Consider the following 26,667-nt stretch of genomic DNA (forward strand, 5'->3'; position numbering starts at 1 on the left):
ATTTCCGACAACAACCCCCGTTAGAACATTTTCCGTCGGAAAATCCTATCGTGTGTATGGGGCATTGAGGTGTCAGCATACCAAGACATTTTGGACAAGTTTATGCTCCCAACTTTGTGGGAACAGTTTGGGGATGGCCCCTTCCTGTTCAATATTGAGAGGGCCCACTCTTTGCAGCTTCAACTCTTCTGGGAAGGCTGTCCACAAGGTTTAGGAGTGTGTCTATGGGAATGTTTGACCATTCCTCCAGAAGCGCATTTGTGAGGTCAGGCACTGATGTGGACAAGAATGCCAGAAGAGTTGAAGCTGTTATAGCTTCGAAGGGTGTCCCAATACTTTTGACAATATAGTGTATGTTTTAAGGCTGCCTACTAAAAATGAATGGGCTGGCAATGCACTGTAATGCAATAAAAATTCTAGGTAACCTCTTTTTGTAAAGCAACACATTACAACATCACGCTACAGCACAGGAACCTTTCCTTAGTGTCTTGGGCTGCCATTCAAAATGAATGGCACCGCAACACAGTAAGAAATGTTACGTGCATTACCATGTGTTGCAGTAACGTACACATTACCCACAACTCAGTGGGCCCTAATTCTTTCACTTCAGCAAGACAATTATTGTAGTTCTATGTTAACAATTGGGTATAGGTCGTCTTTATACACCCTCGTCAAACACAAAATACTTAATCAGAGTCTTCCTCTAATGATCCATCACAACCTCTGGGAGTTTATTCATAGCTGGAGCCCATTAAAAAATAAAAAAAAAAGTTCCTTCTTCTCTCAGTTACGCATATTCCATTTTCCCCGAGTGATGATAGATAGGCTTTAAAACATTTCTTTTCTCGCAGGCTTTTTGCTTTTCATTCCTCAGCATTTCAGCCCTTTAAGTGCTCCGGGAAGGAATCAAAAAGTAAGTTGGATGATAATTGCTTCCCACGAAAAAGCGCTGTTCTAAAACTTGTGTAAGATCTCTGGGGAGTTTCCCTGCGGCACAAAATGAAACGCAAGATGAGAGCGAACAATCTAAAGCGGTCTTAAAGATTTTTTTTTTTTTTTTTTTAATGTAATGTGGAGGATGGATGTACTGGACATTTCAACAAGGGACGTGTTCATGTTTATAAAAGGATTTGTAGGAATTAATGGGGTTTTCTGCTTTAGCTATTAATATCCAATCCCTTCTTGGTAATTTTAAAGGAAAACCCAACTGACACTAATTAAAGTATGCATATGTGTGTGAATATATATATATATATATATATATATATATATATATATACTGTATATAGCTATACATTGCTTTAACAGGCAAAAAGATTCAAATGTCACATGTGAGGGTCACACCGTATATTTACCAAATAATTGCAGGCCAAAAACAATCCCTATAAGGGTCCTCTATTCATCTGGGTCAGTATCATAGCCCCCCTTACATCAGAGTCCCCATCGGGGTCCCGCTTTAAATCAGAGTCCCTCTTACATTAGGGTCCCCATCAGAGTCCCCCTCATCAAGTTCCCCATAAGAGCTTCTCTTACATCAGAATCTTCCTTAGTAGTCCCACCTTACGTCAGTGTCCCTATCAGAGTCCCCCCTTTCATCAGAAAGGGAGACCATAGGCAACCTCTGCTCACCTTCATCCTCAGTTAGTGAACATTGAGAATATGTCACTGACCCTAGCTGTGGGCCAGGTAAAATCATTTAGCAAGCCAGATGTGGCCCATGAGCCATATCTAGTGTATGATAACACTGGTACTGATCATGTAATCATAGTGTATGATAACACTGGTACTGATCATGTGATCATAGTGTATGATAACACTGGTACTGATCATGTGATCATAGTGTATGGCAACACTGGTACTGACCATGTGGTCATAGCATATGAAAAACTGGTACTGATCATGTGATCATAGTATATGACAACACTGGTACTGATCATGTGATCATAGTGTATGTTAACACTGGTACTGATCATGTGATCATAGTGTATGTTAACACTGGTACTGATCATGTGATCATAGCGTATGGCAACACTGCTACTGATCATTTGATCATAGTGTATGATAACACTGGTACTGATCATGTGAACATAGTGTATGTTAACACTGGTACTGATAATCATGTGATCATAGCGTATGACAACACTGGTACTGATCATGTAATCATAGTGTATGTTAACACTGGTACTGATCATCTGATCAAAGCATATGGCAACACTGGTACTGATCATGTGATCAAAGCATATGGCAACACTGGTACTGATCATGTGATCAAAGCATATGGCAACACTGGTACTGATCATGTGATCATAGCATATGAAAACACTGGTACTGATCATGTGATCATAGCATATGGCAACACTGGTACTGATCATCTGATCATAGCATATAACAACACTGGTACTGATCATGTGGTCATAGTGTATAATAACACTGGTACTGATAATGTGATCATAGCATATAAAAAACTGGTACTGATCATGTGATCATAGTGAATGATAACAATGATACTGATCATGTGATCATAGCATATGACAACACTGGTACTGACCATGTGGTCATAGTAATAATGATGCCATTGGGTCTAAAATAAGGAATGTAATGAAAATGAAAAGGTTTTATTTAATATTTGAATTTGTATGTTGATGGGGGGATGGAGGGCAGAGGAAGCAGGGTAGAAAGCTGTGGGATTATAGATGGAGAGAGGTTGTGTTGCTCTTCAGAATCTGATTTCCTATGTTTTGGTTCTTACAGGTGGCTGTGAAGGTGATTGATAAGAAGAAAGCCAAGAAGGACACTTATGTGACCAAGAACCTGCGCAGGGAGGGTCAGATCCAGCAGATGATCCGACACCCCAACATCACTCAGCTGCTCGATATCTTAGAGACAGAGAACAGCTACTACCTGGTGATGGAACGTTGCTCAGGCGGGAATCTCATGCACAAAATTTACGAAAAGAAGAGATTGGAGGAAAATGAAGCCCGGAAATACATTCGCCAGCTGATTCAGGCTGTAGAGCACCTGCACCGCGCCGGGGTGGTACACAGGTGAGTACTGGTGTAATTTTTTCTGCACTTCTCCATTGTTCTTGTTTCCGGTACTGAAAATATTTCCCATCGTGATCCTAGTGGTCTCAAGCAGTTTAGTGTCTTAGCTCTTTCTATTGAAGTTCATGCACAGGGAAATGGGAGCAAAATGTTAAAGCCTTTTCTATAAAAGGTTTGGGTGACCACTCACTGGTGATCCAGGAAGTAACACACTTCCTGTCCAAAGCCATACACGGATCAAAAGTCACCCTGTTCAGCAGGGACAGCCGAATTCCAATTCATGTATGGGCAGGCTGATTGTACCCAAGTCGATTCATCGATCGACTTGGGTACAACAAGCCTGTCAGATTTTTGGCACGCAATTACTGCCGACAGTAGTAATCATTGTGTTCTGCCAGCCAGGAAGGCTTCCCACACCCCTCTGCTGGCAGAACACGGTAGTACTGCGAGAGGCATTCCTCCAACACTGGATGTGTTGATGGGGAAATCAAGAGATTTTCCTCCCTTCCACCCGTGGTGGAAGGAAAGAAAATCAAATCATCTATGGGCTGCCTTAGGGCAGTGGTTCTTAACCCTGTCCTCAAGTACAGGCCATGTTTTGGGAATTTCTCTTATATAAAAAAGCTGTCCAAAATGCCAAGCCATTGACACTGATTTAAAGCACCTGTGCAAGATAAAGGAAAACCTGCAAACATGGCCTGTTGGGGGTACTTGAGGACAGGGTTGAGAACTACTGCCTTAGGGTGTCTCCACTCTGGATGGACGATCAACGAAGCCACCCATGGAAAGTAGCATTATCATCAATCTGGGGAGAAGGTAGTTAGATGCAATAGCATATTTTAGTAGACCTAACACAATCAAGCCAAACTCCAAAACTAACACTTTTTAAGCAGTTACAGAAACTTTTTCTTGTCCCTTTGGGATAAAGCTTTTACATAAATGAATAAAATGTGTCCGTGATAAGCACCCCTGTCAACGGTAAATGGTTTGTCTCAGCCTTCTAACTGACACTTGCTGAACAACTTGGTATGTTAACCGCATCCTGCCCGCCGGCCGTCAAATGATGGCTGGGTGGCATGGCTCTCATTCTGGGTGGGCGTCATATGACGGCCCTCTAGAACGACTGCTCTCGCGAGTCCATGGGGGCGCGCATCGCGGTGATCGGTGGTGCGGTGTGTCAATCTGACACACCGCTACACCAATCTCGGTAAAGAGACTCTGACGGAGGCTCTTTACCACATGATCAGCTGTGTCCAATCATATCAGTGCCCAGCAGTGCCGCCTATCAGTGCCCAGCAGTGCCCAGCAGTGCCGCCTATCAGTGCCACCCATAAGTACCCATCAGTGCAGCCTTTCAGTGCCCATCATTGTTGCCTATCAGTGCCCACCAGTGCCACCCATGAGTGCCCATCAGTGCCACCTAGCAATACCCATCAGTGCAGCATATCAGTGCCGCCTACCAGTGCCCATCGTCAGTGCCTGTCAGTGCCACCTCATTGGTACCACCTCATCGGTGCCACCTTATCATTGCCCGTCAGTGCCGCCTTATCATGCCCATCAGTGAAGGAGAAAACTTACTTATTTACAAAATTTTATAACAGAAACAAAAGAAAAACTTTTTTTTTTCAAAATTTTAGGTCTTTTTTTATTTGTTTAGCAAAAAATAAAAAAAGCAGAGGTGATCAAATGCCACCAAAAGAAAGCTCTATTTGTGGGAACAAAATTATAAAAATTCTGTTTGGGTACAGTGATGTATGACCGCGAAATTGTCATTTAAACAGCGACAGTACTGAAAGCTGAAAATTGGCTTGGGCAGGAAGGGGGTCTAAGTGCCCTGTATTGAGGTGGTTAAAAGAAGTTCAAAAATAACCAACTTACTGGCTGGTTCACCGGGTGAAAATAAAGTAAAAAAATCAAAAAAGAGAAAAGAAACTGAATGCAGACAACATATCTAAGAGTTAGTAAGCTGCAATAAAATCCATTTTTGTTTTGAGGTTTAATACCGCCTTAAATAGAGATCATTAACCACTATCAATTCCTCATTACAGACAAACTAGAAATAACACAGCATGATTGGAAATTGGTAGAACTTGCTGGTCATAAAACCTGCTTTCCAATTCCTTGTCAGTCAGGCAGGACTAAGCAGGGAGCCGTCGCTCTTTTTACCCAGCAACAAAACCATTGCAAGCACAAACCTCATATGAAAAGGGTAAATGCTATTATTAGACCTTACAAAGAAAACGCACATAAAAATAGATTATGAAAACACACAGCAGATAATTGCTGTGCCTGTTAGAGCCCTTTGTGGATATTCGCTCTTTTTTCTTCTTGTGTCAGTGCGTTCTTTTCCCATCATAAAGAAAAATATCTCTTCATTAGGAAGAAGGCCATTTATTTACGACAGAGGAATAAAATAAAAATAAATGGCACAGGACAATTTTAGTTGTAAATGGTTTGTTGTAAAGTGAATGAATGGGTGACTCACACCTATTGTTAGCAGAAAGATCACAAGTTTGTGTGAAGATTCCATTATTCATAAATTTCTGATGGAAAATGGATTTCAGCGGCATGAAAGGCAGGCGCTCTAAACGCAGAAGTCACGACAAGACGAGGACATACCTGGCTCCCTTGTGAAGACGATGGAGTTATTAATAGGATAGGAGAGGAGAGGCTCGCTGAAATAATATCTTTTTGGATGTGATATGTTAGAGTCGCTCTGAGCTCATCTCTAGTTCGGAGGAAAAGCGGCGGAGATGAAAGGAAAGGTCGCACACCTCAATTTGCAGCAAAGCTCAGATGAGCGCTATTTTTATCAGCCGTGTAATTGCTGTCAGTGCTGCTCCATTGAAATAACACTCTATAAACAGCTTGGTATTATATAGCAAGGCATAAATATCCACTCTGCTTTGAAGAATGCACTTTTTTTTTTGTTTTGGTGACTATTCACCATTATTAAGTGTAACTCCCACTGCTTTGTCAACCATACCCCTGGTGCCCAACTGGCAGCTCAACGCCACATGCAGCCTTTCCATGCCCCAGTATTCGGAGTAGAAACATTGATTTGCTAATAGGCTGCTAATTGTGATCTCTGGCAGTCACACATTACACATCCCCAGTCTCCAACTGTTTCCTGCAGCAGGCTTCCAGTGTCTGTTAACACTTTTAGCATGTCTGCATTCTCTGACCACTTCCTGTAGTATGTCTGCAGTCTCTGACCATCTCCTCTACTATGTCTCTGGTCTCTTACCATGTCCTCTGCTATGCCTGCAGTCTCTAACCATCTCTTCCAGTATGCCTGCAGTCTCTAACCATCTCCTCTACTATGTTTCCTATCTCTGACCATCTCCTGTAGTATGTCTTCAGTCTCTGACCATCTCCTCTAGTCTGCATGCAGTCTCTGACATCTCTTTCAGTATGTCTGCAGTCTCTGACCATCTCCTCTAGTCTGCATGCAGTCTCTGACATCTCTTTCAGTATGTCTGCAGTCTCTGACCATCTCCTCTACTATGTTTTTCATATCTTACACCATCTCCTCTAGTGTGTCTCCTGCCTATGACCATCTCCTCCATTATGTTTGCAGTCTTTGACCATCTCCTGTAGTATGTCTGCAGTCTCTGATATCTCCTCTAGTATGTCTGCAGTCTCTGACCATCTCCTCTAGTATGTTTGCAGTCTCTGACCATCTCCTCTAGTATGTTTGCAGTCTCTGACCATCTCCTCTACTATGTCTCCCATCTCTGACCATCTCCTCTGGTATGTCTGCAGTTTCTGATCATCTCTTCTAGTGTGTCTGCTGTCCCTAACCATCTCCTTACTATTTCTTCCATCTGTGACCATCTCCTTTAGTATGTCTGCAGTCTCGAACCATCTCTTCCACTATGTCTGCAGTCTCTGACCATCTCCTCTACTATGGTTCCTATCTTGGACCATCTCCTCTAGGGTGTTTCCTGCTTCTGACCATCTCATCCACTACTGTATGTCTGCAGTCTCTGACCATCTCCTCTACTATGTCTTCCATCTCTGACCATCTCCTTTAGTGTGTCTGCAGTCTTGAACCATCTCTTCCAGTATGTCTGCAGTCTCTGACCATCTCCTCTACTGTGTTTCCTATCTCTGGCCATCGCTTCTGGTATGTCTGCAGTCTCTGATCATCTCCTCTAGTATGTCTGCAGTCTCTGATCATCTCCTCTAGTATGTCTGCTGTCCCTGACCATCTCCTCTACTATGTCTGCCACCTCTGACCATCTCTTCCGGCATGCTTACAGTCTCTGACCATCTCCTCTGATATGTCTGCTGTCTCTGATCGTCTCCTCTACTATGTCTTCCATCTCTGACCATCCCCTTTTGATATGTCTGCAGTCTTGAACCATCTCTTCCAGTATGTCTGCAGTCTCTGACCATCTCCTCTACTTTGTTTACTAACTCTGACCATCTCCTCTACTATGTCTTCCGTCTCTGACCATCTCCTCTGGTATGTCTGCAGTCTCTGATCATCTCCTCTAGTATGTCTGCAGTCTCTGACCATCTCCTCTACTTTGTTTACTAACTCTGACCATCTCCTCTACTATGTCTTCCGTCTCTGACCATCTCCTCTGGTATGTCTGCAGTCTCTGATCATCTCCTCTAGTATGTCTGCAGTCTCTGACCATCTGCTGTATTATATATGCAGTCTCTGACAGTCCCCTGTACCATTACATAAACTGAATATTATGTGTGGCCCTTAAGTGTGTTCAGGGGCTGCAGTTGACACTCCCTACACCTCATGCATTGATAACCACTGAACTATACTGTATACGTGGAAAGGATATTAGAAGACCATATTGCAGATCCTTAGTGATTTCTGTGTGTAGTGTAGTACCATTGCCGTTCATAAGATCTTCTCAAATGAGGATGTTTTGCTCTAATGATATGATCCATACCAGTGTTTTACTAAGGTGCACTGGGGTTGATTTATTAAAGAGGTACAGTTAGTTCACTTAGCAAAGTGACTGGTAGTAAACAAGAGGATCCGGAGTTCACATTGAATACCAAATCATGTGTGAGGGAAGCGGTACAAGCAGTTCACTTCGCATAGTACATAAGGTAATTCTGAGTTCACTCTGAATACCAAATGATATGTAAAAAAAAAAAAAAAAAAAGGACTTTTGCTAGCATATTGATGGTTGATGTAAGTGAACAAAGCTTTACATTTACTAACATGTATCTAAACCCAGGAGCAATAAATTGAAGCTCACAGGTCCTTAGATGTGGTGGCTGTATTAGTTTTCATTTTCAGGATTTATTTCCTTTATTCTCACCTGGTGATCCTGCCAGTAACACGCTTCCTGTGCTAGGGTGACAACGTTTACTCATCTCACTATATCAATGGAAGTGCTGTGTTGTCCCCCCAGGACAGAACAGAGCCACCCGTCCCCTTCTCCATAACATGGGAAGTTCTGGAGTCCACAGAGAAAACTGAGAACAGTTAGCACAGGCAGGCAGAAGGGTGTGCTTAGCTGGGAAAGCCCATCCACCACTCCTCCAGATCAGTGGTCTCCAAACTGTGGTCCGGAGGCCAGATGTGGCCCTTTGCTTGCTTTTATCTGGCTCTTGGGGCACTATTCTATCCACTGATACCAACAATGAGGCATAATTTCCCCCCACTGACACCAATGAATGCGGCATATTTCCTTCCACTGACACCAACAATTGGGCCCAATGACATCAACGATGGGGCACAATTCATCTCAATGACACCAACGATGGGGCCCAATGACATCAATGATGGGGCACAATTCCTCTCAATGACACCAACGATGGGGCCCAATGACATCAATGATGGGGCACAATTCCTCTCAATGACACCAAGGATGGGGCCCAATGACATCAATGATGGGGCACAAATCCTCTCAATGACACCAATGATGGGGCCCAATGACATCAATGATGGGGCATAATTCCTCTCAATGACACCAACGATGGGGCACAATTCCTCCCACTTACACCAATAATGGGGCGCAATTATCCAATCCAGCTACATCACCAACCTCATCTGCAGATATCGCCCAAATCGCCCCCCTGCTCCTCCCAGGACCTCCTGCTCTCTAGTTCCCTTGTTACCTCCTCTCATGCTCCCCTTCAGGACTTCTCCAGAGCCTCTCCCATCTTCTGGAACTCCCTGCCCCGGTATGTCCGATCAGCCCCTAACCTGTCCACCTTTAGGAGATCCCTGAAAACTCACTTATTCAGGGAAGTCTATCCCACACCCACCTAACTGTCCCCGAGCCACCCCCCATCAAATCATTCCCTGCATCTATTACCTTTTGTACCACCACCCCCTCCCTTTAGAATGTAAGCTCTACGAGCAGGGACCTCCTGTCCCTTCTGTATTGAACTATATTGTAATTGTGCTGTCCCCCCTCTACATTGTAAAGTGTTGCGTAAAATGTTGGCACTATATAAATCGTGTATTATAATAATAATAATAATAATTACTCTCACTGAAACATACAATGGGACGTTATTTTTTTCCCACTGACGTCGGGACCTTTTCTACTTCCACTGGCCACAGTTCATCCCTTCTAAATTCTGAAGGACAGTAAACTGGCCATTTGTTTACAAAAATTTGAGACCCTTGCTCTAGATAAAAGAAAAAAAATGCCTTTGGAGACCCCTGGGATGTATGACATCATTTTGGCCAAGGCCAGAAACCAGGAAGCAATTGAAGCAATGTAAAAAATAAAAAAAGTTTAAAACAAGTAAAAAATATATACCTTCCTATCTATTTACCATGGCTAGCAGAATAAGGAGTAATATAGATAATGTTGATTAAGAGAATTTAGTTCCGCTTTAAGAAAACAAAGATTAGGATTCATCAATAAACAGATTGGACGTAGCGCCTGCCATCCTTGTACTTTGCACCGCCTTAGTAAATAAGTCTGAAAGTTCAGAACTGGCATTAGGAAGCTGAAGATGTGACTGAAGTCTCCTTGATTCATCAGCAGATAACTTCTCTTAAATAAATAAAAACATTTTTTTCTGGTGTTGCAACTTGGTGTCCCCGAATCCATGAAATCTTCTTCTGATCCTGACAAGTACGTGATCAGCGGCAGCCTGGGAGCAGTGTTTTGATTTGATAAGAGCCGACAAATGCATCCTTTTCTGTGCGATTACCTTCAACGAGTCAGGGAGTCGAGCTGTTCCAGGGAAGAACATAGACGGGTGCTGCACACTTATGTCTTTTATTATGCACTTTGTTGGTGAGACATAAACTGCCAAAGGCCAAAAACACAGGGAAAGAAGTTGCCGACCCTTTATATAAATTACGCTGTACTGAATCTCATGGTGCAAAATCATGCCGCAAATGCCGATGCGTGGGGGTGCCTTTAAAGCCTAGTAGACACGATCAGAAAATCGTACGACAAATACCGCTTTCGGTAGCGATCGTATGATAATCTGATCGTTAGTACACAGCTTTCAAGAGCCATTCAGGAAATTATCCGATGGGACAAACACAAAAATGTTTCTCGTACAATACCAGAACGTACCATTTTCATTTAAGCAGTACAGTATTTATCCAAAAATACAATACAAATACAATACAGATAATGAAAACCATCAGCTCACTACTATATGTACGCTGCACCATCCAGTAGATGTGCATAACAGGTACAGCGTCCCTAAATTGCAGACTCACCAGTTTAAGGTGTGGTCTCCGAGACTTGGAAATCAGGTAAAAATAATAAACCCTGGTATCCCCTAGACGGGGGCCCATTTATTTACAGCGACGAAATATGCACATTGATTTATGGTGATCTACACTAGGATCTGTGTGCCTACCTAACCGCCACTTCTAGCACTTTATGTTACATTTATTTGGATATATGATGTCTGCTTGTTGTATATGTGATGCAGCTGCTTTTACACAGACAACGTTGTCTTATTTTATTGTAATCTAGGTGTTGGTGGTGGGTACCTAGTTTTTGTGTAGTTTTGTATTTTTTCATTGTGCAATAAACATTTCCCTAAAATAAGCAGCTTGGCCCGCCCGTGACAAATACAATACAACATGTTACATTACTTCGGAGTTTTTATTCTGTCTTACAAGAATTTTCATAACTTTAATAACCTCTTTATTTTCAATATGAAGACTAGCATGTAAAAAAAAAAAAAAAAAAACAGACGATAATTCGTCCGATAATCTCATTGTGTGTACCAGTCTTAAGAAGTAATGTCATCCCTGCTTGTCTGCTAAAGTGCAGAACGTCTCTCTGTGGATCAGGAACATGCACGATTTCCCAATCGCAGAGATGTGAACCCAACCTTAGAGTTAAAGTGGTTGTAAACTCTGTACAACCACTTTTTACCTACAACACTTAACATAGGCTTACCTGTAGGTGCTGGAAATATCTCCTAAACTTGCACGGTTTAGGAGATATTTACAATATACACGTGCGCCGACGTCATCAGCGCACTTTAGAAAGGGCACGATCGTGCAGTTTCTAAAAGGATCATGCCGTGACTGAAGGCTCCCAAGCGCATGCGCGGGAGTGACGTCACGCGACTCCGGCCAGTCACAGAGCCTGCGGCCCCAGCAATATTATAAATAGTAAACTAAATTAAATGCAGGTCATATCCACATTATACTGTTTGGGAAAGCAGTTATTTTTGGAGGTTTTGAACTTATTTTGCAGCACCCTTTATGGCCAGTTATTCCTCTCATTAAATATTAAATTCTTCTCTTAGTTCAGTAATGACTTGTAATCTTTGTTACATTAACTTGTTTGGGAGCAACGCTTCTCACCCTTATTAATTGTTGTCTTTCCCGCAGAGATTTGAAGATTGAGAACCTGTTACTTGATGAGAACAACGACATCAAGCTCATCGGTATGCAAATTCCTTAATGAGCTCCCCATTAGCATTGTATTCCTCAGTTTACTCTCAGTGTGACTAGGCAAAGACTACATGAGGCTTCAAAAGGACTTCTGTTGTGTCCTACTTTCCATCTCCTTCCTCAGTGCCAAATATCACTGCTGACTCTGCAGTCCTGTAATGACCCTTGCAATTGTTTTGGTGGGAAAAAAAAACATTGAAATAAGTTGAATGTACATTATTGTCTTCACTTGGAGGTAGAGGGGCCAAATGATACTGCAGTGTTCTGATGGTATTGGTTGAAACATCCACCAATTTATTGCATTCTTTGGTGATTCCTTCATAATATTTTAGTGGACTGATTCCTAAAAGTGGCCCTGTACTCAAATGTTATCAGAGAGCTTTTTTACCACTCTTACTGGGGTGGAAAATAAGGAATGAAAGGGCTCAAATTCCATTCCTGGAAAAAATGCTGCCCAAGCTAGCCATATGCTGCTCTTCACTTAGCCATCTAACCTAAGGTCTGGGCCAGAATTCAGTGGAACCCTAGGGATCCTTTCCTAGGGGTTGCTTGAGCAATGAGCAATTTCTGCCTGTCCAATAAGTAACCACTGATGATATTTTTAGCTATGGGGATGGGAGGGATTCTTCCCAACGACCACAAATGTTAGGGGCATTCTAAACAGTGACCATCACTCTAAAGCAGTGGTCATCAACCCTCTCCTCAGGGCCCACTAACAGGCCAGGTTTTATGTATTACCTTGGGGAAATGCAGACTAGAATACTGCAATCACTGAGCACCAACAGGTCATGTTTTCAGGATTTCCATTATTTTGCACAGGTGATTTGATCAGTTTCACTGCCTTAGTAATTACCACAGCCGTTTCATCTGAGGGAAATCCTGAAAACATGACCTGTTGGTGCGCCTTGAGGACTGGAGTTGAGAAACACTGCTCTAAAGTACTGTTCGCTGTAGATATAGTAATTACAAGAAAGGGTTTCCTGAGACTGGAAAGTTTTTTCAAGGGTTCTTCCATGTTAAAAAGTTTGGGAAATATTGGTCTAGGCAGTTGGACATGTTATCTCTGTTGTAGAGTGAGGTCATGGTTCTGATTGGATGATCATTCCCTTTAGCAAAAAAAAAAAAATGGACCCAAAGGCTTATGCTTTTGGTCATGAGGCTGTCACTGAAGGGAGCCTGGAGCAGCATTCTTTCCAAGCAATTGCCTTCTTTTACTCTTTATAACATCAGGCCTAAAATTAGACATTATAAGGTGACTGCTATTTTCTTCATAAGCCAGAATACCCTCCTCTGTGCCCCTCTTTGGTTTCACATTGCTACCAGAGGACTGACTTAAGGACTAAGCCCCACCAATTACTCCTATATATCCAAAGATAGTCCAAAATAGCTGACATGTTTGATTTAAATCCATATAAATGTGTTAAATTGTTTGAAGAATTGTAAAATGAGGGTCTTTGTTTGCAGATTTTGGCCTGAGCAACTGTGCCGGAATCTTGGGATACACGGACCCATTTAGCACACAGTGTGGCAGCCCAGCCTACGCAGCCCCAGAACTCCTTGCAAGGAAAAAATATGGCCCCAAAGTGGACGTCTGGTCTATGTAAGTATTTTTGCTCCATTTTACTAGAATATATTGTGACGTATTTACAGTTTTAAAGGGTCCGTGCTCCTAAAATGAACATTGATTTTTGGGTAGTTATTAGCAGGCTGAGGCATCTCTTGGGAACCACACTCCACCCATTTACATTAGCCAATAAAAGGTAAATTTACGTAATTGATTTTAATTTATTTTGCAATAATGAGAATGTGACAAGAAGATGAAGAATCCCTGCTGTTACAGCAGGGAGAGAGAGACTTTACTATATGTTTGGGGATGAGCGATAGGATGGTAAGACCATTGAATGTAGGGCATATGAAGCTAATGGGTGATTTAGCCCACCTGGCTATTCCCATAACTATATCACTAGAATTCTAGGTAATTAAATTATAGTAAGTAATGATCTATCATTTATACACATGTATTTGCACAGATCATATTTTGAGAATCGTATTAGCGCCGCAGAACTTCAGCAAAGCACAAGACTTTGCATCTGGTTGTACAGTCTAGTGTAACAACTTACAAAGTTTAGTATAATAGCTTTTTCCATTGCAATTGATAAATAGCACGGGGGGGGGGGGGGCATATGAGCATTTTTATACAGAGGTGTGTGACTGTAATAAGTGCTTCAACACATGGTTACTTGAAATCAGAAGGTAGCGCTATGTTTTTGGTCATCTGTAATAACAGGCATATAGAGTAATGGCGATAGTTACAACCTTGACATAAGTACATCCTGGCTTCCAGGATTTTCTCAGGCCAGTCCTGCTATGGGAAAAGATAAGGAAAGACACCTTATATCATAGTAGAGATTTAGACACCTTGCTTATATGGTCATTCCTATAAGGCCCAGACAGACAAAGTGAGACTGGAATGTTAATTAACAGCCTTCAGTCAGTGCTGTTGACCTTTGCATGTGCAGATGTCCTTCACCAAAAGTTTACACTCTATTATTACATGCAAAGCACAGAGCCTCTAATGATTAAGTCATCCTAGCAATTTCCCAAATGAATAAACAAGCAGGGGCTCTGGGGTTTGCTTAAGCAAATGGTGCGGAGTTGTACGCTAATGGAAAGCTACCGTCAGGCTTTAACAATTAGACCACCAACTCATAAAAGATACCTGACAATCCTCCTGATGAAAGATATTGACAAACAATTGTAAAAACCGGGCGCATATGCATAATTGTGCTTAGGAAGGAGATAGGGGGAATGTTTTGCAGATATCATTAGTAATAGCCATTCCAATAACAATTGCCTGTGAATAAACCAGCCAGGCCAATTGTCCCTTTCTCCTGCAAAGCTTGAGATGGACTTTTTTCTGGTGGTCTGATGTCTTTAGAAATATGAATGCACCTTAAACCAACTATGAATGAGGGGACTCGATCTGTGATGTTTGTTGGCAGAAAATAGGTGGCTGAAAGCTAATGCATCCTTGTCATTGGCACTAGGCTATACATGTGCCATGGGCACAACATACGTAAATTACTGACCATTCGCTGAAATAGACTTAAAGTCCAACTAATGCTTCAGATTTAATCAGCTAAATGAATTTCAGGTGTATCAAAGCAAGTGGTGTGCAAGCAGCCACTTCCTTGGTGTTAAAGCCTGTCCCCTGCCAGCATGCTATAGATAAGGACCCTTGCCTTCTTTGTGGAAACAATGGTATCTCTACAGAGGTCTGACAACCCACAACCTCTCACCCTATCTATGCTGGATCAGGGCCAAAGCTCTTCAGTCAGCAGGGAGCATGAGCTTTGCTGACTGGAGAGCTTTAGCTCTGACTTAGCAGGGGTGCCTCAGACCTCTGCAGAGGAAACCATTGAGACTAATGGTTCCATTGGGTTTTAATCCTGAATTTACTTACTGATGCTATATGGAATATACTGTATTTGATATAAAATGAAATACGTAAAGAAGAACTTCATCCTGGCGATATTGTCCTCCTCTCTCTCTCTCCTCTTTCATGCCCCCATCTTTGGATATCATGTGCATGCGTAGATGTGCCACAGGCCTCTGCCAGGTCTTCGGAACCTGGCAGTGGCGTTCGTCACATCAGTGCACGTGCAGGTGTACTCCCACGAATGCACATACATGGCTCTGGTTTCTGGTGTTGGACCTTGTACAGCCCTGCAGCGTGTGTGCACATGTGGGGGAACCACATCCAACTGTTTAAGAGGGTGGGGGAAGGTACAAGGAAAGAAAATGATGTTTTTATGGGATGAGGTCTGTTTTAAAGTGGAACTAAACCTGTAATTTTAACTGTTTCCCAAAACAGTTACATTCAAGGCATGAATGTCAGGACATCAAATGGCTTGTGTCATAAGTGACCACATGTGCAGCACCATAGCAACTGCAGATCAAACAGAGGCTAAGATGGCAGCTTCCTTGGCTGTAAAAAAATGGAGGGGTTTAGTTCCACTTTAAGACAACTCCAGAGTTAAAGTTTGCTCCTCTTGTAAGTTGAGTAGACATTTGTATAAGCTCCAAAGCCACCTCCTTTATCTTTGTTATATTACTGCCATTTAACATTCGTTTATCTGACCATTTAAAATCTGCGTCTAGTAGCTGTTAATGGTGGTCTCTCTGGAGCATGGCGCAGGCTGGCAGGTTACTATGGTAACCGCATGGAGTAAAGCAGAACATCTGAAACTCTCACTTTCCACTGCATGTTTTGAGGAGATGTGAAAACAGTTGGCACCAAGTGGGAATTGCTAGATAAAACTACTAAAAACATTTCACTGCCTATGAAATCAAACACTTTCCTTTTTGCACCTTCATGATAAAACTTTTTAATAATATTCTAAGAGTAATAGCAAGGAACATAGCGTACAACCAATATGGAGGACACATCCTCCCGTGGGGTCACTCTGCTCATGTCCTGAAATATTCTGTACTGCTGTATATTCCCCTCATTTTCTTTTTCTACTTCATAGATACAACTCCATGGCCCTAAGGCTCCATGCACACTGGGCTTAAAAAAAAGTCTGTTCTCTTTGGAGTAAAAAACACTTATATAGAGCATTTTTTGTACAAAGTTTAGACGAGTTTAGGAGAGTTTTACATTTTTTCAGCCAGTGAACTCCAATCAGAAACGCGAATGAGAAGGGTTTTTTTTCCTGCCTCTAAACGTTGATCTCAAAATATCCCTGCAAACGTCCTAATGTGCATGGACACATAGAACATGCTACAAGCAGAACACAAAACTCCTGTAGAAGCAACCTTTTTTTTTGCTAGTGTGCATGGAGCCTAATGCCGCGTACACACGGTCGGACTTTTCGTCTACAAAAGTCCGACAGCCTGTCCGACAGACTTCCGGCGGACTTTCAGCGGACTTGCAGCAGACTTTCTAACGAACGGACTTGCCTACACACGACCACACAAAAGTCCGTCGGATTTTAGGCTAAAAAAGTCCGTTGAAAGTCCGGAGAAGCCCACACACGATCGGATTACCAGCCAGCTTTAGTCCGTCAGCGTCCGTTGGACTTTTGTAGACGAAAAGTCCGACCGTGTGTACGCGGCATTAGTCATTAACCTTTACTTAAGAAGTGCTAAATATCTCTTAAGGCATGCTAATGACATGACATATGATAATATTGACTCAGAGGCCACTTAAGCATTCCTTAAGTGCTGCTTTAAAGGCTAAGTTCACCTTTCCATTAAAATACACTATGGCATCTAGGGGCCCCAGTGTTAAAGAAATTGCTGTTTTCAAAGAGTGTCCTTCATGTTAATGCCTTACCGGTAGGCCATGACCAGCATCCCAAGCCTGCCATGAAAACTCTGAAGTGATCAGCCGTGTCCTGCCTAATTTCCAGGATGGTCAAAATATTGGATGCTTCCTGCATCACAGGAACAAGCGCACTACTGCATTCTGAACCCATGCTGTACTCTCACTAACTATAGGTTAGGGAGAGCACATTGAGCATGCGTGGGTTTGGATTGCAGAAGCTGTGATGCTCTTATGAGGCCTTTGTCAACCTTTTTAACATGGAGGAACCTTGAAACAGAATTCCAGGCTCAGGGAACTAATACTAGTAATCAGTATATCTACAGGTCACAGTGGATTGGCATGATGGTCATTGGACAAATGCTTCTTACATTTGTGGTCATTGGAAATAACCCTAACTCCCACCCCCACCCTTACAGTTAGCTAAAATTGATGGCAGTACTTACTTATCTGAAACATAGGCATTGCCCATTATTCGCCCATTATTCAAGGAATAATGGCAATCTCTAAAGGAACCCTAGGATTCCAGAGAACCTTGGTTGAGAAAGGCCTATCTAATGAGTGGAGCTAGGGCTGCTGTTAGAAATCATAGGACCTCATACAGCCTTCCTGATGGGCCCCCCCCAAACCCTGCTTACACGACCCATCCCTCCAGGTGCAGTGGAACAGCTGCACTGACTTTATCCACCTATGCCCCTAAGATCAAGAAAAAAGTTTCTCTGCTCCCACCTCCTGGGCCCCTCTGTTGATGTGATGGGGCGCAAGTAGGAGTGGGGGGGGGGTTGATGTTGGTCTAGTAAAATCAAAGTATTAATTTAGGCAGAAATTAACAATAAAGCTGCCTCAGCCCCCCCTGTTTAGCTGATGAGACCTGGGCCCAGTACAACAGGACCAGTTGTACTGCCATCAGCGGCCCTGAGTGGAGTACCCAGGAACTTGGGTAGGATGCGGCTGATCACTTCCATTGGAGTTTTTGTGGCAAGCTTTGGGGATGTCGGTCGTGGCCTACTGTTAAGGCTTTAAAAGGGCACTAACTACACCGTGTTTTTTAACACGCTGCAGCCACTAGACAACATAGTTTACTTTAGTGAAAAGGTGAACTTGGCCTTTAAGCTTGATGATCCAGGGCCCATGTCTTATAAGTCACCTACTACTGACAATTTTATTTTGTTGCCCGACTCTAACCTTGACTTTCTCAATGTTCTCTTTTTCAGTGGTGTGAACATGTATGCCATGCTGACGGGCACCCTGCCATTCACAGTGGAGCCCTTTAGCCTGAGAGCTTTGTATCAGAAGATGGTGGACAAATCCATGAATCCGCTCCCTTCCCACCTCTCTCCCGGTAAGCAGTGCCACATCTTAGAAACCATTTACCATCAGACACGTGTCTCTGCAGTGATTGTGGCCAGCTTGTCTCACCGGCCATCCAGAGTACATTTTGCAATGTCCTTATTACTGCACACGGCGGTTTGTAAAAGGAAATTATCTTCTGCAAATTCTCTTTCTTTGTTGGAAAACGCCTGCAACGTGCTGGTAGGTTTTGTAGAAGGAGCTCTTGGATTGTGCCATGTAGGTTTAGTAATTTTTATTGTAAGCTCCATCATGCAGAGGGGCACTTACAGCTCAGTTCCCTGCTGGGTGTTGTATTGTTAGCAATGTACGTATGTTTACAGTGCACCCTGCTGTAATACGCCGGGAAAGGAATGAAGCTACATAAATAAAAGGTAATAGTTGTAATTATAACAAACTGTTAGGATAAATCGAATGCACCATGCAGCAGAAGGCTTTTCCTCTTACAGATTTAATCTGTCACCTGTACGGGTCAGGTGACTAAACAATAACGCCATTTCATTGTTATGCGTTTTGATTGCAAACAATTCATATTCCGAAAGATTTTATTGCACAAATTAGGTTTATTTTTGTATGTATTACTCTTATTGTGTTATCAATTTTTCTGGTGTAGGTATGTAAAAGTCACTTTACAAATGCTATAGCACAGGGTTTTTGCTCCTTAAAGTGGTTGTAAACCCTTACTTATACCCACTGAAGATACTGGCCTCATGTGATACAGAGATATGAAGGAAACCCTATCTGTTTATCTGCAGCCCTCTCTTTTCTACATCGTTTCAAAATCCAGAATTTACACAGCATTTTCTGAACTTCAAAATGCAAGGGGCAGGGATCTGATATCACACACTGCATAACACAGAGCAAGGCGCTTAGCGTAATCTGAGACCTGAGTAGAGGGACTGGGCACACCCCCTCCATACAGTTTCATAGAGAAACATACACAGCTGAGGCTGTCAATCGCCTGTTGTGTACTAGAAGGGGGGCGGGAGGTCTCCAAGATTGTCTAGGTTAGGCATAGACCAGTGGTTTCCAAACTGCGGCTCGGGGCCGGATGTGGCCCTTTGCTTGCCTTTTTCCGGCCCTTGGGTCTCTATTCCTCCCTCTGTTACGAAACATTATTCTGCCACCTGACACCAGCAATGGGGCACTATTCCTGCCAATGATGGGGCACTATTGCTTCCCCTTAATTCCAAATGTGGCGATGTTGACTTCCATTGATACCAGGGAAATTTCCATTTCTGCTGGCCACAATCCGGCCCTCCTAAAGTATGAAGGACAATAAACCGGCCATTTGTTTAGAAAGTTTGGAGAACCCTGGCATAGACTGTCAGAAGTGACTGGTGCAAAAAGTAGAGGGACTAGAGAGCAGACAGAAATCACACTCAGTGCTTTGGCCAGAGGCAAGCACACACTGTAGAAGGATTTGCTTTGTTCATTTTTCATTTCAGAGGTTATCAACCACTTTAAATCTTTCTTTTTTTTTGAGCTTTTGGGTAGAGTGGAGTTAGCAGCACTGTTGGGTTTTTTATTGCTGTCTGTGTCCCTGTTAGAGAGATGAAGGCTGACAATACACTATTCAATCTAGTTGTACAATCTCCTTTGTATCTACCATCAACTATGTAGTTTAAGGGCCTGCCTGATTTAGTATATATTGAATGCATTGTTTAAGGTTAACCTTATATTGCATAGCTTTGGTAAATTGAAAAGAAGATTGTAAGGAGGCTTTCTATTTATTTTTGTGACCAGAATGGACCCCATGCAGTTAACGGTATCCCTTCCATTCTTCTTCAGCTGCTGTCAGTTTCATGCGCTCCCTGCTGGAGCCGGATCCAGTGAAGAGACCCAATATCCAACAAGCACTGTCCAACCGCTGGCTCAATGATAACTATCATGGAAAGGCCGTGCAAACACACACTTACCCAAACAGGTAGGTACAGCAACTCCTTCTGTGCTCCCATCACAGCTTGTTGGTGTTTTATATTTTGGAATGGTCTGTTTTACTATATTGTAGTCCTTATAATGAAGAATTATGCACAATACAGATACTCTTGTTAGAACCACAGATTATGAGGTTACAAGATATTAGGAACACACATTACCCATCAGTATCGGGTGCCAATATTCATGGAGGCCTAATCTGGCCATAGATAGATAAAAAAAAGAACCCCTACAGATTTTCCTATCCCCACAAGTAAGGTGGGTGGAGGAATCATCCCTGTTGTGTTATTGTATTCTGACAGTGGGGACTCCTCCACTTTTAGAATACAATGATCAGTGCTGCAGCCAATTGGCTGCAGCTGCTGATCAAATTAAAAATGTATTGTTTGACAAAAGTCAGTTGTTAGAATGACTTCTATTGAGCGGGATATTTGGATCCATCTACAGCCAGCTTTAATCAATAGTGTCTACTGTGGAGATTTCTACAGCCAGTGTGTGTTCAGATGTAAGGTTAGGGGGCTTCTTGATATACTATGGAGATATGACTGTTGAGATTACTCTTAAGCTGGACTGAAAATCATCCAAAATCAGTCAGTTCAGCAGAAACTGGACGACTTTCGGCCTACGTGTACAACTTTCTGTTCTACAGAAGCCAATCTTACTACTGGCTTCTGTCAAACCAGCATGCTGGAAAACCAGCAGCCGATCAGTGCTGGCAGCCGATCAGTGCTGGCAGCCAATGGCTACCAGCGCTGATCAGTGTGTTCTGGTGGGGGCAGTCCCTCTGTCAGCACAGAATAGCACAGCGGGGGGAGATCGCCGCACCAACATCACTCGTGTTGGTACGGCGATTTCCTAGCCCACTGGGTTGAAAGACAAAAATACTTATAGTGCATACCCAGCCTATAGCTGGCCAAATAGAGCAAATTTTGTCCGGTTTCTGATAAGATGGGCAAATTTGAGCCATGGGTGGTTCTGTTGGCACCCTCCTGCCTAATACCCTTTGATCCGAAACTCAAAGGAGCCAAGTGGAAAATTGTCAACCGAACACCTTCATCCAATCAGATGCAGCCACTGTTTGGGGATTTGGACAGTCGCGGATTGTTACCACAACCTGCCCGGGAATTTTACTAGTATTGCTCAAACCTTGCTGGTTTGCAAAGGGCCAGCTTGATGCATTGAGGCTGTTCCCACTGAGACATTAGTGACTGTAATCTGTTTATCTGATTGTTGACAGTCAAACAAGAAGATCTTTGTCTTATCAATTAACACAGGTGACACATGATCGTTTAACAATAAGGCCGGGACTAACAATACTCGCCCATGCAGATAGAGTTACTGCACAAACAAGGATCATTAAAGCAGACTTAACTGTGTTATCTCCCATCCCCCATAGTCCTGCCATAAAGTTGTTTTATACTTAATCTGGCCATACACCAGTAGAATTTTGAACGTTTGTGCGGAAATTCTGAAGAACTTTCATCAGAGCATTCGATCTTGCCATCTTTTTCAAATGAAAGCCAAATTCACAGGTAGAATTTTGTTTGGGAAAAATTTTCCAACCTGCTCCCTCGAATTTCCCCATCACTACGGTCCAAAAGTTTAACGATTTTACCCCGCTAACCATTGGAGAATTGAATGAACATTCTGAAAATAAATATCTTAAAATTCAAGCTGATCTCCAGGTTTTATTTAACTTTAAATAGTTTGTTTTCACCAAGCTAGCCCTAAAGTAGTCCATACATTATGCAGTTTTATTTCCTTCAACCACGGGCTGAAGGAAAGAAAATTGCTTGATCCCCCCCCCCCAATAACACTGACTGAATCCCTCCCACTGCGCTGTTGTATTCTGACAGTGGGAGGTTTCTCCTCCATCAGAATACATTGATCACTGCTGGCGGCTATAGACACTAGCAGTGATCGAATTAAAATAAAAAAAAAACAAGTCTGGTTGTACTGAAGTTGATAGATAGACTGACTTCAGTACAACCAGCCTGCCCATAGATGGAACTAAACTCAGCTGGTTCCTGCTGAACCGTCCAGATTTTGATCTGCCTATGGCCGGCTTTAAAGTGTATGGTTTAATAAAATTCAGGTTTTTACACTGCTTGCATTTACAAAAATAGATCTATGTAGGCACATTTCACACTGCAGTTTGGCCTCAGTGTGGGCACAGCGCAATGTACCCACATTTTTTCATGCGGTTTCCCATAGACTCTTTGTTTTTGGTGCGCTTTCTGGAAGCGCACCAAAGATGTAGCATGCAGGACTTTTGGTGTGCATTCAGCAAATGCTCTAAAAATGCCAAACTGCAGTGTGGCAATGCCAACCTGCGCTCAACATGTATCACTGATTACAGTTGCATTCATTTGTGCCTTTTATATCTGCCTGGAGTTCAGTTTTAAACATATGATTTTTTGACCAAGCAAGATTGCACCTTTGTAGGGTAATGAAGCAGGGCTGGGACTCTCCCAACTCTGGGGAAAATAATAACCATCAGGCAGGATTATCCACATTGCCGATCGTTTTGTTCTCCAGAAATGTTCGTTCACAGCTGTTGGACGCTGGCCCGTTGACAAAGGTTCACTTGCTCAATCTGGCCAAAGAAAAAGCCCATAGAATGTCTGTCCTTAGCTTTAGAGGCACAATGGGCCCTGCAAATATAAGTTAGCAATTAAAAAGGTGGTAGACCTTCCCCGGATTTTCCTGCCATTACACATTAAATAAATCATCTTTGATTGACTGGGCTTTTGGCAGGTGAGCTCTCCCAGCTGCTAATTCTTACACCTTTGTTTATATATAAATAGTGGAATTGCATGGGGCGGTGGCAGACGGTATTACAGAAGGGCGGGGCTGGGCGGTGGATCGCTTGTTGATTTTGTCTTATAAAAAGGGTGTTTAGACTGTGAAATATGTCTGGGAACTTCAATCTGCACAAATGCGCATAATAAAGACTGTTTCCACTGGATTGTTTGAGTACCGGGTCCCAATGGCTGCACCCAAAATAATGAATTCTATGAGATTTAGGCTGGCCGTACATGGATACAAATTTGGCTGGTTAAGCAGGAATCGGCAGAACGTCTACACATATATGGGCACCCTGTTTGTACAGAAGTCGATCTACCAATTGACTTCTGTACAACCAGCCTATCAGATAAATTCCACTCCCAAGACAAAATTGAAATCATGCATATGGCCGTATCTGGCCATATATCGTAAATCATGTTTTTTTTTTTTCCCTGCCAGAGAGCCCACTAGTGCTGACTACAGCCACCTATTTGTGTTCAGAGTTGTACTTTCATATAGCTATGTACATAGGGTTGCCATCTCATCCCTTTAAACCCAAACACATGTTAATTACACAGGTTCTGTGGCTGATTAAAGTGGTAATTAAACTCACTTGGTGCCTTATCTGCATTTAAAGTGGTTGTAAATCCTTTTTGTTTGTCTTTTACCTATAGGTAAGCCTAGAATAAAGCTTACCTATAGATAGTGGAAATATCTCCTAAACGTGCGCCGTTTGTAGTGCGCTGATGTCGTCATCGGCGCATGCGCTGTGAAGAAACAGACCATTGTGCCGTTTCTTCCCCCAGCGTGTGCCGTGACTGACGGCTCCTGAGTGGGAGTGACGTCACACGACTCCGGCCAGTCACAGAGCCGGAGTCCGCAACCCCGGAAGGAAGAAGGGTGAAGATGGACGCGACCTGCACAGGGAACAGCGTGGGCTTTGTTTGCAGGTAAGTGTCATATAATGGGCTAGTATGGGCTAGGAGGTTTACCTCCTCTTTAATTAGCCTCAGAACCTGTGTAATTCAAAGGTTTTCGGGTTTAAAGGGATGAGGTGGCAACCCTACATGTACAACCACTGACTGCTGTAAGTGACTGTACACAAAACCTGTGGATTTCTTGGAAAATACAATGTACTCTATATGGCTAGATTCACTACATTACTCAAAGTATTGGGACGGTTGCCTTTACATGAACTTTAATGACATCCCAGTCTTAGTCCATAGGTTTCAGTATTGAGTTGGCCCACAAAGACATGGATGAGCGAGTTTGGGGTGGAGGAACTTGACGGGCCTGCACAGAGTCCTGACCTCAAGCCAGGCCTTCTTGTCCACACCAGTGCCTGACTTCTGGAAGAATGGTCAAACATTCCCATAGACACACTTCTAAACCTTGTGGACAGCCTTCCCAGAAGAGTTGAGGCTGTTATAGCTGCAAAGGGTGGGCCAACTCAATATTGAACCTTACAAACTAAGCCTGGGATTCCATTAAAGTTCATGTGCGTGTAAAGGTAGGCATCCCAATACTTTTGGTAATATAGTGTATGTCCGTGTGATTAATGGATAAAGGAATCTCCACTTTCAGCTTTCACTATTCAAGCAGCTGCAGCCCCCATGGCTGCCTTAATATCCCAACCATGACTGCATCTGATTGGCCGCAGGCACTGTACAGCTGACAGTTTTCCACCTGGATCAGTCGATTTTAAATCAACTTTTGCCAACTCCAATTTCAGCCCATTCAGCAGGAATTGTACAAAATTCGGGGTTGTGTATGGATAGCTTTAGTATCAGCCTGCTGCGGTGTACTGTACAGTTAGAGCTCAGAAAAGGGGAGGAAGAAGCAGCATAAGAAGCAAGTGAGGTGCAGAGGAGAGACCAGAGGTATTCTTTATCTTCCATAAACAACATAAGGGGTTATTCCTTATCTGGTTTAAGGAAGGCACTGGCCCAGGACTTCTCCCGAGCCTCGCCCATCCTCTGGAATTCCCTACCCCAATCCGTCCGTCTGTCTCCAAATTTATCCACCTTTAGGCGATCCCTGAAAACTTTCCTCTTCAGAGAAGCCTATCCTGCCTCCATCTAACAACTGCACTATTCTCCATTAGCTCATCCCCCACAGCTATTAGCCTTTTGTATAACTTGACCCTCCCTCTTAGATTGTAAGCTCTAATGAGCAGGGCTCTCTGATTCCTCCTGTATTGAATTGTATTGTACTTGTACTGTCTGCCCTCATGTTGTAAAGTGCTGCGTAAACTGTCGGCGCTATATAAATCCTGTATAATAATAATAATAATAATAATGAGACCGTTGGATCATATATGCACATCCAACCATGCTCTAATGTCTATATCACCATCCTTAGATTTTTACTTTCATGCAAAGTAAATGTTCATAATATAGCTCACTTGCTGAGAAGACCCTTCCAAGAAATATATGTGACCGCTAAAGCCAACAGACCCCCTCCAGCAAAAGTTTCAAGAAGGGCAGCCATACACTCCTGTGAAATGTCATAGTGTGCATGTCCCACGGAGAGGTAGTATAGAATATCAAGTGTACATTACAGGGCGGGTGGAGATCTGTATTCAGGAGATCACTACCATGATGAGATCAGTAGGTCAGGGGTAAGGGAGAGGATGCCTGTAGGGTGGTATTTAAACATCATACAGGCGAATGAATTATCGACACTCCCCTCTTTTGTTAAAGACAAGCCCTTGTGACCGATCTAAAGAGCAGCTCCAACCAAATGGGTGAAACCATTCAAAAGGTTTTCAGCAATATCCATAAAACTTTGGTAGTAAAAAAAAAAAAAGCACATTAAGTATACAGGCGTGTACATCAGATATAGACGAGGGTGTGTTGTAAATGAAAGAGGAAAGGAGGGAATATTTAAAAAAAAAAAAGACACAAATGGTTATTATTAAACAGGATTTTTATAGCACCAGTAGTTTGCACAGTGCTTTACAACACGAGGACAGACAGTACAGTTACAATACAATTCCATAAAGTAGGAATCAGAGGGACCTGCTTGTTAGAGCTTATAATCTAAAACTAAGCTGTGTAAATCTCAGAACTGGGTGGACAGAAATACAAATCCATGTGTGAGTAATTTAAACCCATATATACTATATTACCAAAAGTATTGGGACGCTTGCTTTACACACACAAACTTTAATGACATCCCAGTCTTAGTCTGTAGGGTTCAATATTGAGTTGGCCCACCCTTTACAGCTATAACAGCTTCAACTCTTCTGGGAAGACTGTCCACAAGGTTTAGGAATGTGTCTATGGGAATGTTTGACCATTCTTCCAGAAGCACATTTGTGAGGTCAGGCACTGATGTTGGACAAGAAG

The 26,667-nt window shown here is 42.8% G+C and overlaps 1 protein-coding gene across 2 annotated transcripts in view; it reads left to right on the forward strand.

Annotated features, from left to right (window-relative positions):
- HUNK (hormonally up-regulated Neu-associated kinase) overlaps positions 1-26,667 on the forward strand; it is a 111,566-nt gene that overhangs the window by 70,745 nt on the left and 14,154 nt on the right. For both annotated transcript variants that reach the window (XM_073617116.1, XM_073617117.1), the window contains exons 3-7: positions 2,752-3,044; positions 11,854-11,909; positions 13,381-13,516; positions 18,457-18,584; positions 20,384-20,519. In XM_073617116.1, coding sequence (XP_073473217.1) covers positions 2,752-3,044; positions 11,854-11,909; positions 13,381-13,516; positions 18,457-18,584; positions 20,384-20,519 — 749 coding nt within the window. The remainder of the gene's footprint in view (positions 1-2,751; positions 3,045-11,853; positions 11,910-13,380; positions 13,517-18,456; positions 18,585-20,383; positions 20,520-26,667) is intronic.

Source organism: Aquarana catesbeiana, linkage group LG02, assembly GCF_042186555.1.
Source record: "Aquarana catesbeiana isolate 2022-GZ linkage group LG02, ASM4218655v1, whole genome shotgun sequence".
NCBI classification, from domain to species: domain Eukaryota; kingdom Metazoa; phylum Chordata; class Amphibia; order Anura; family Ranidae; genus Aquarana; species Aquarana catesbeiana.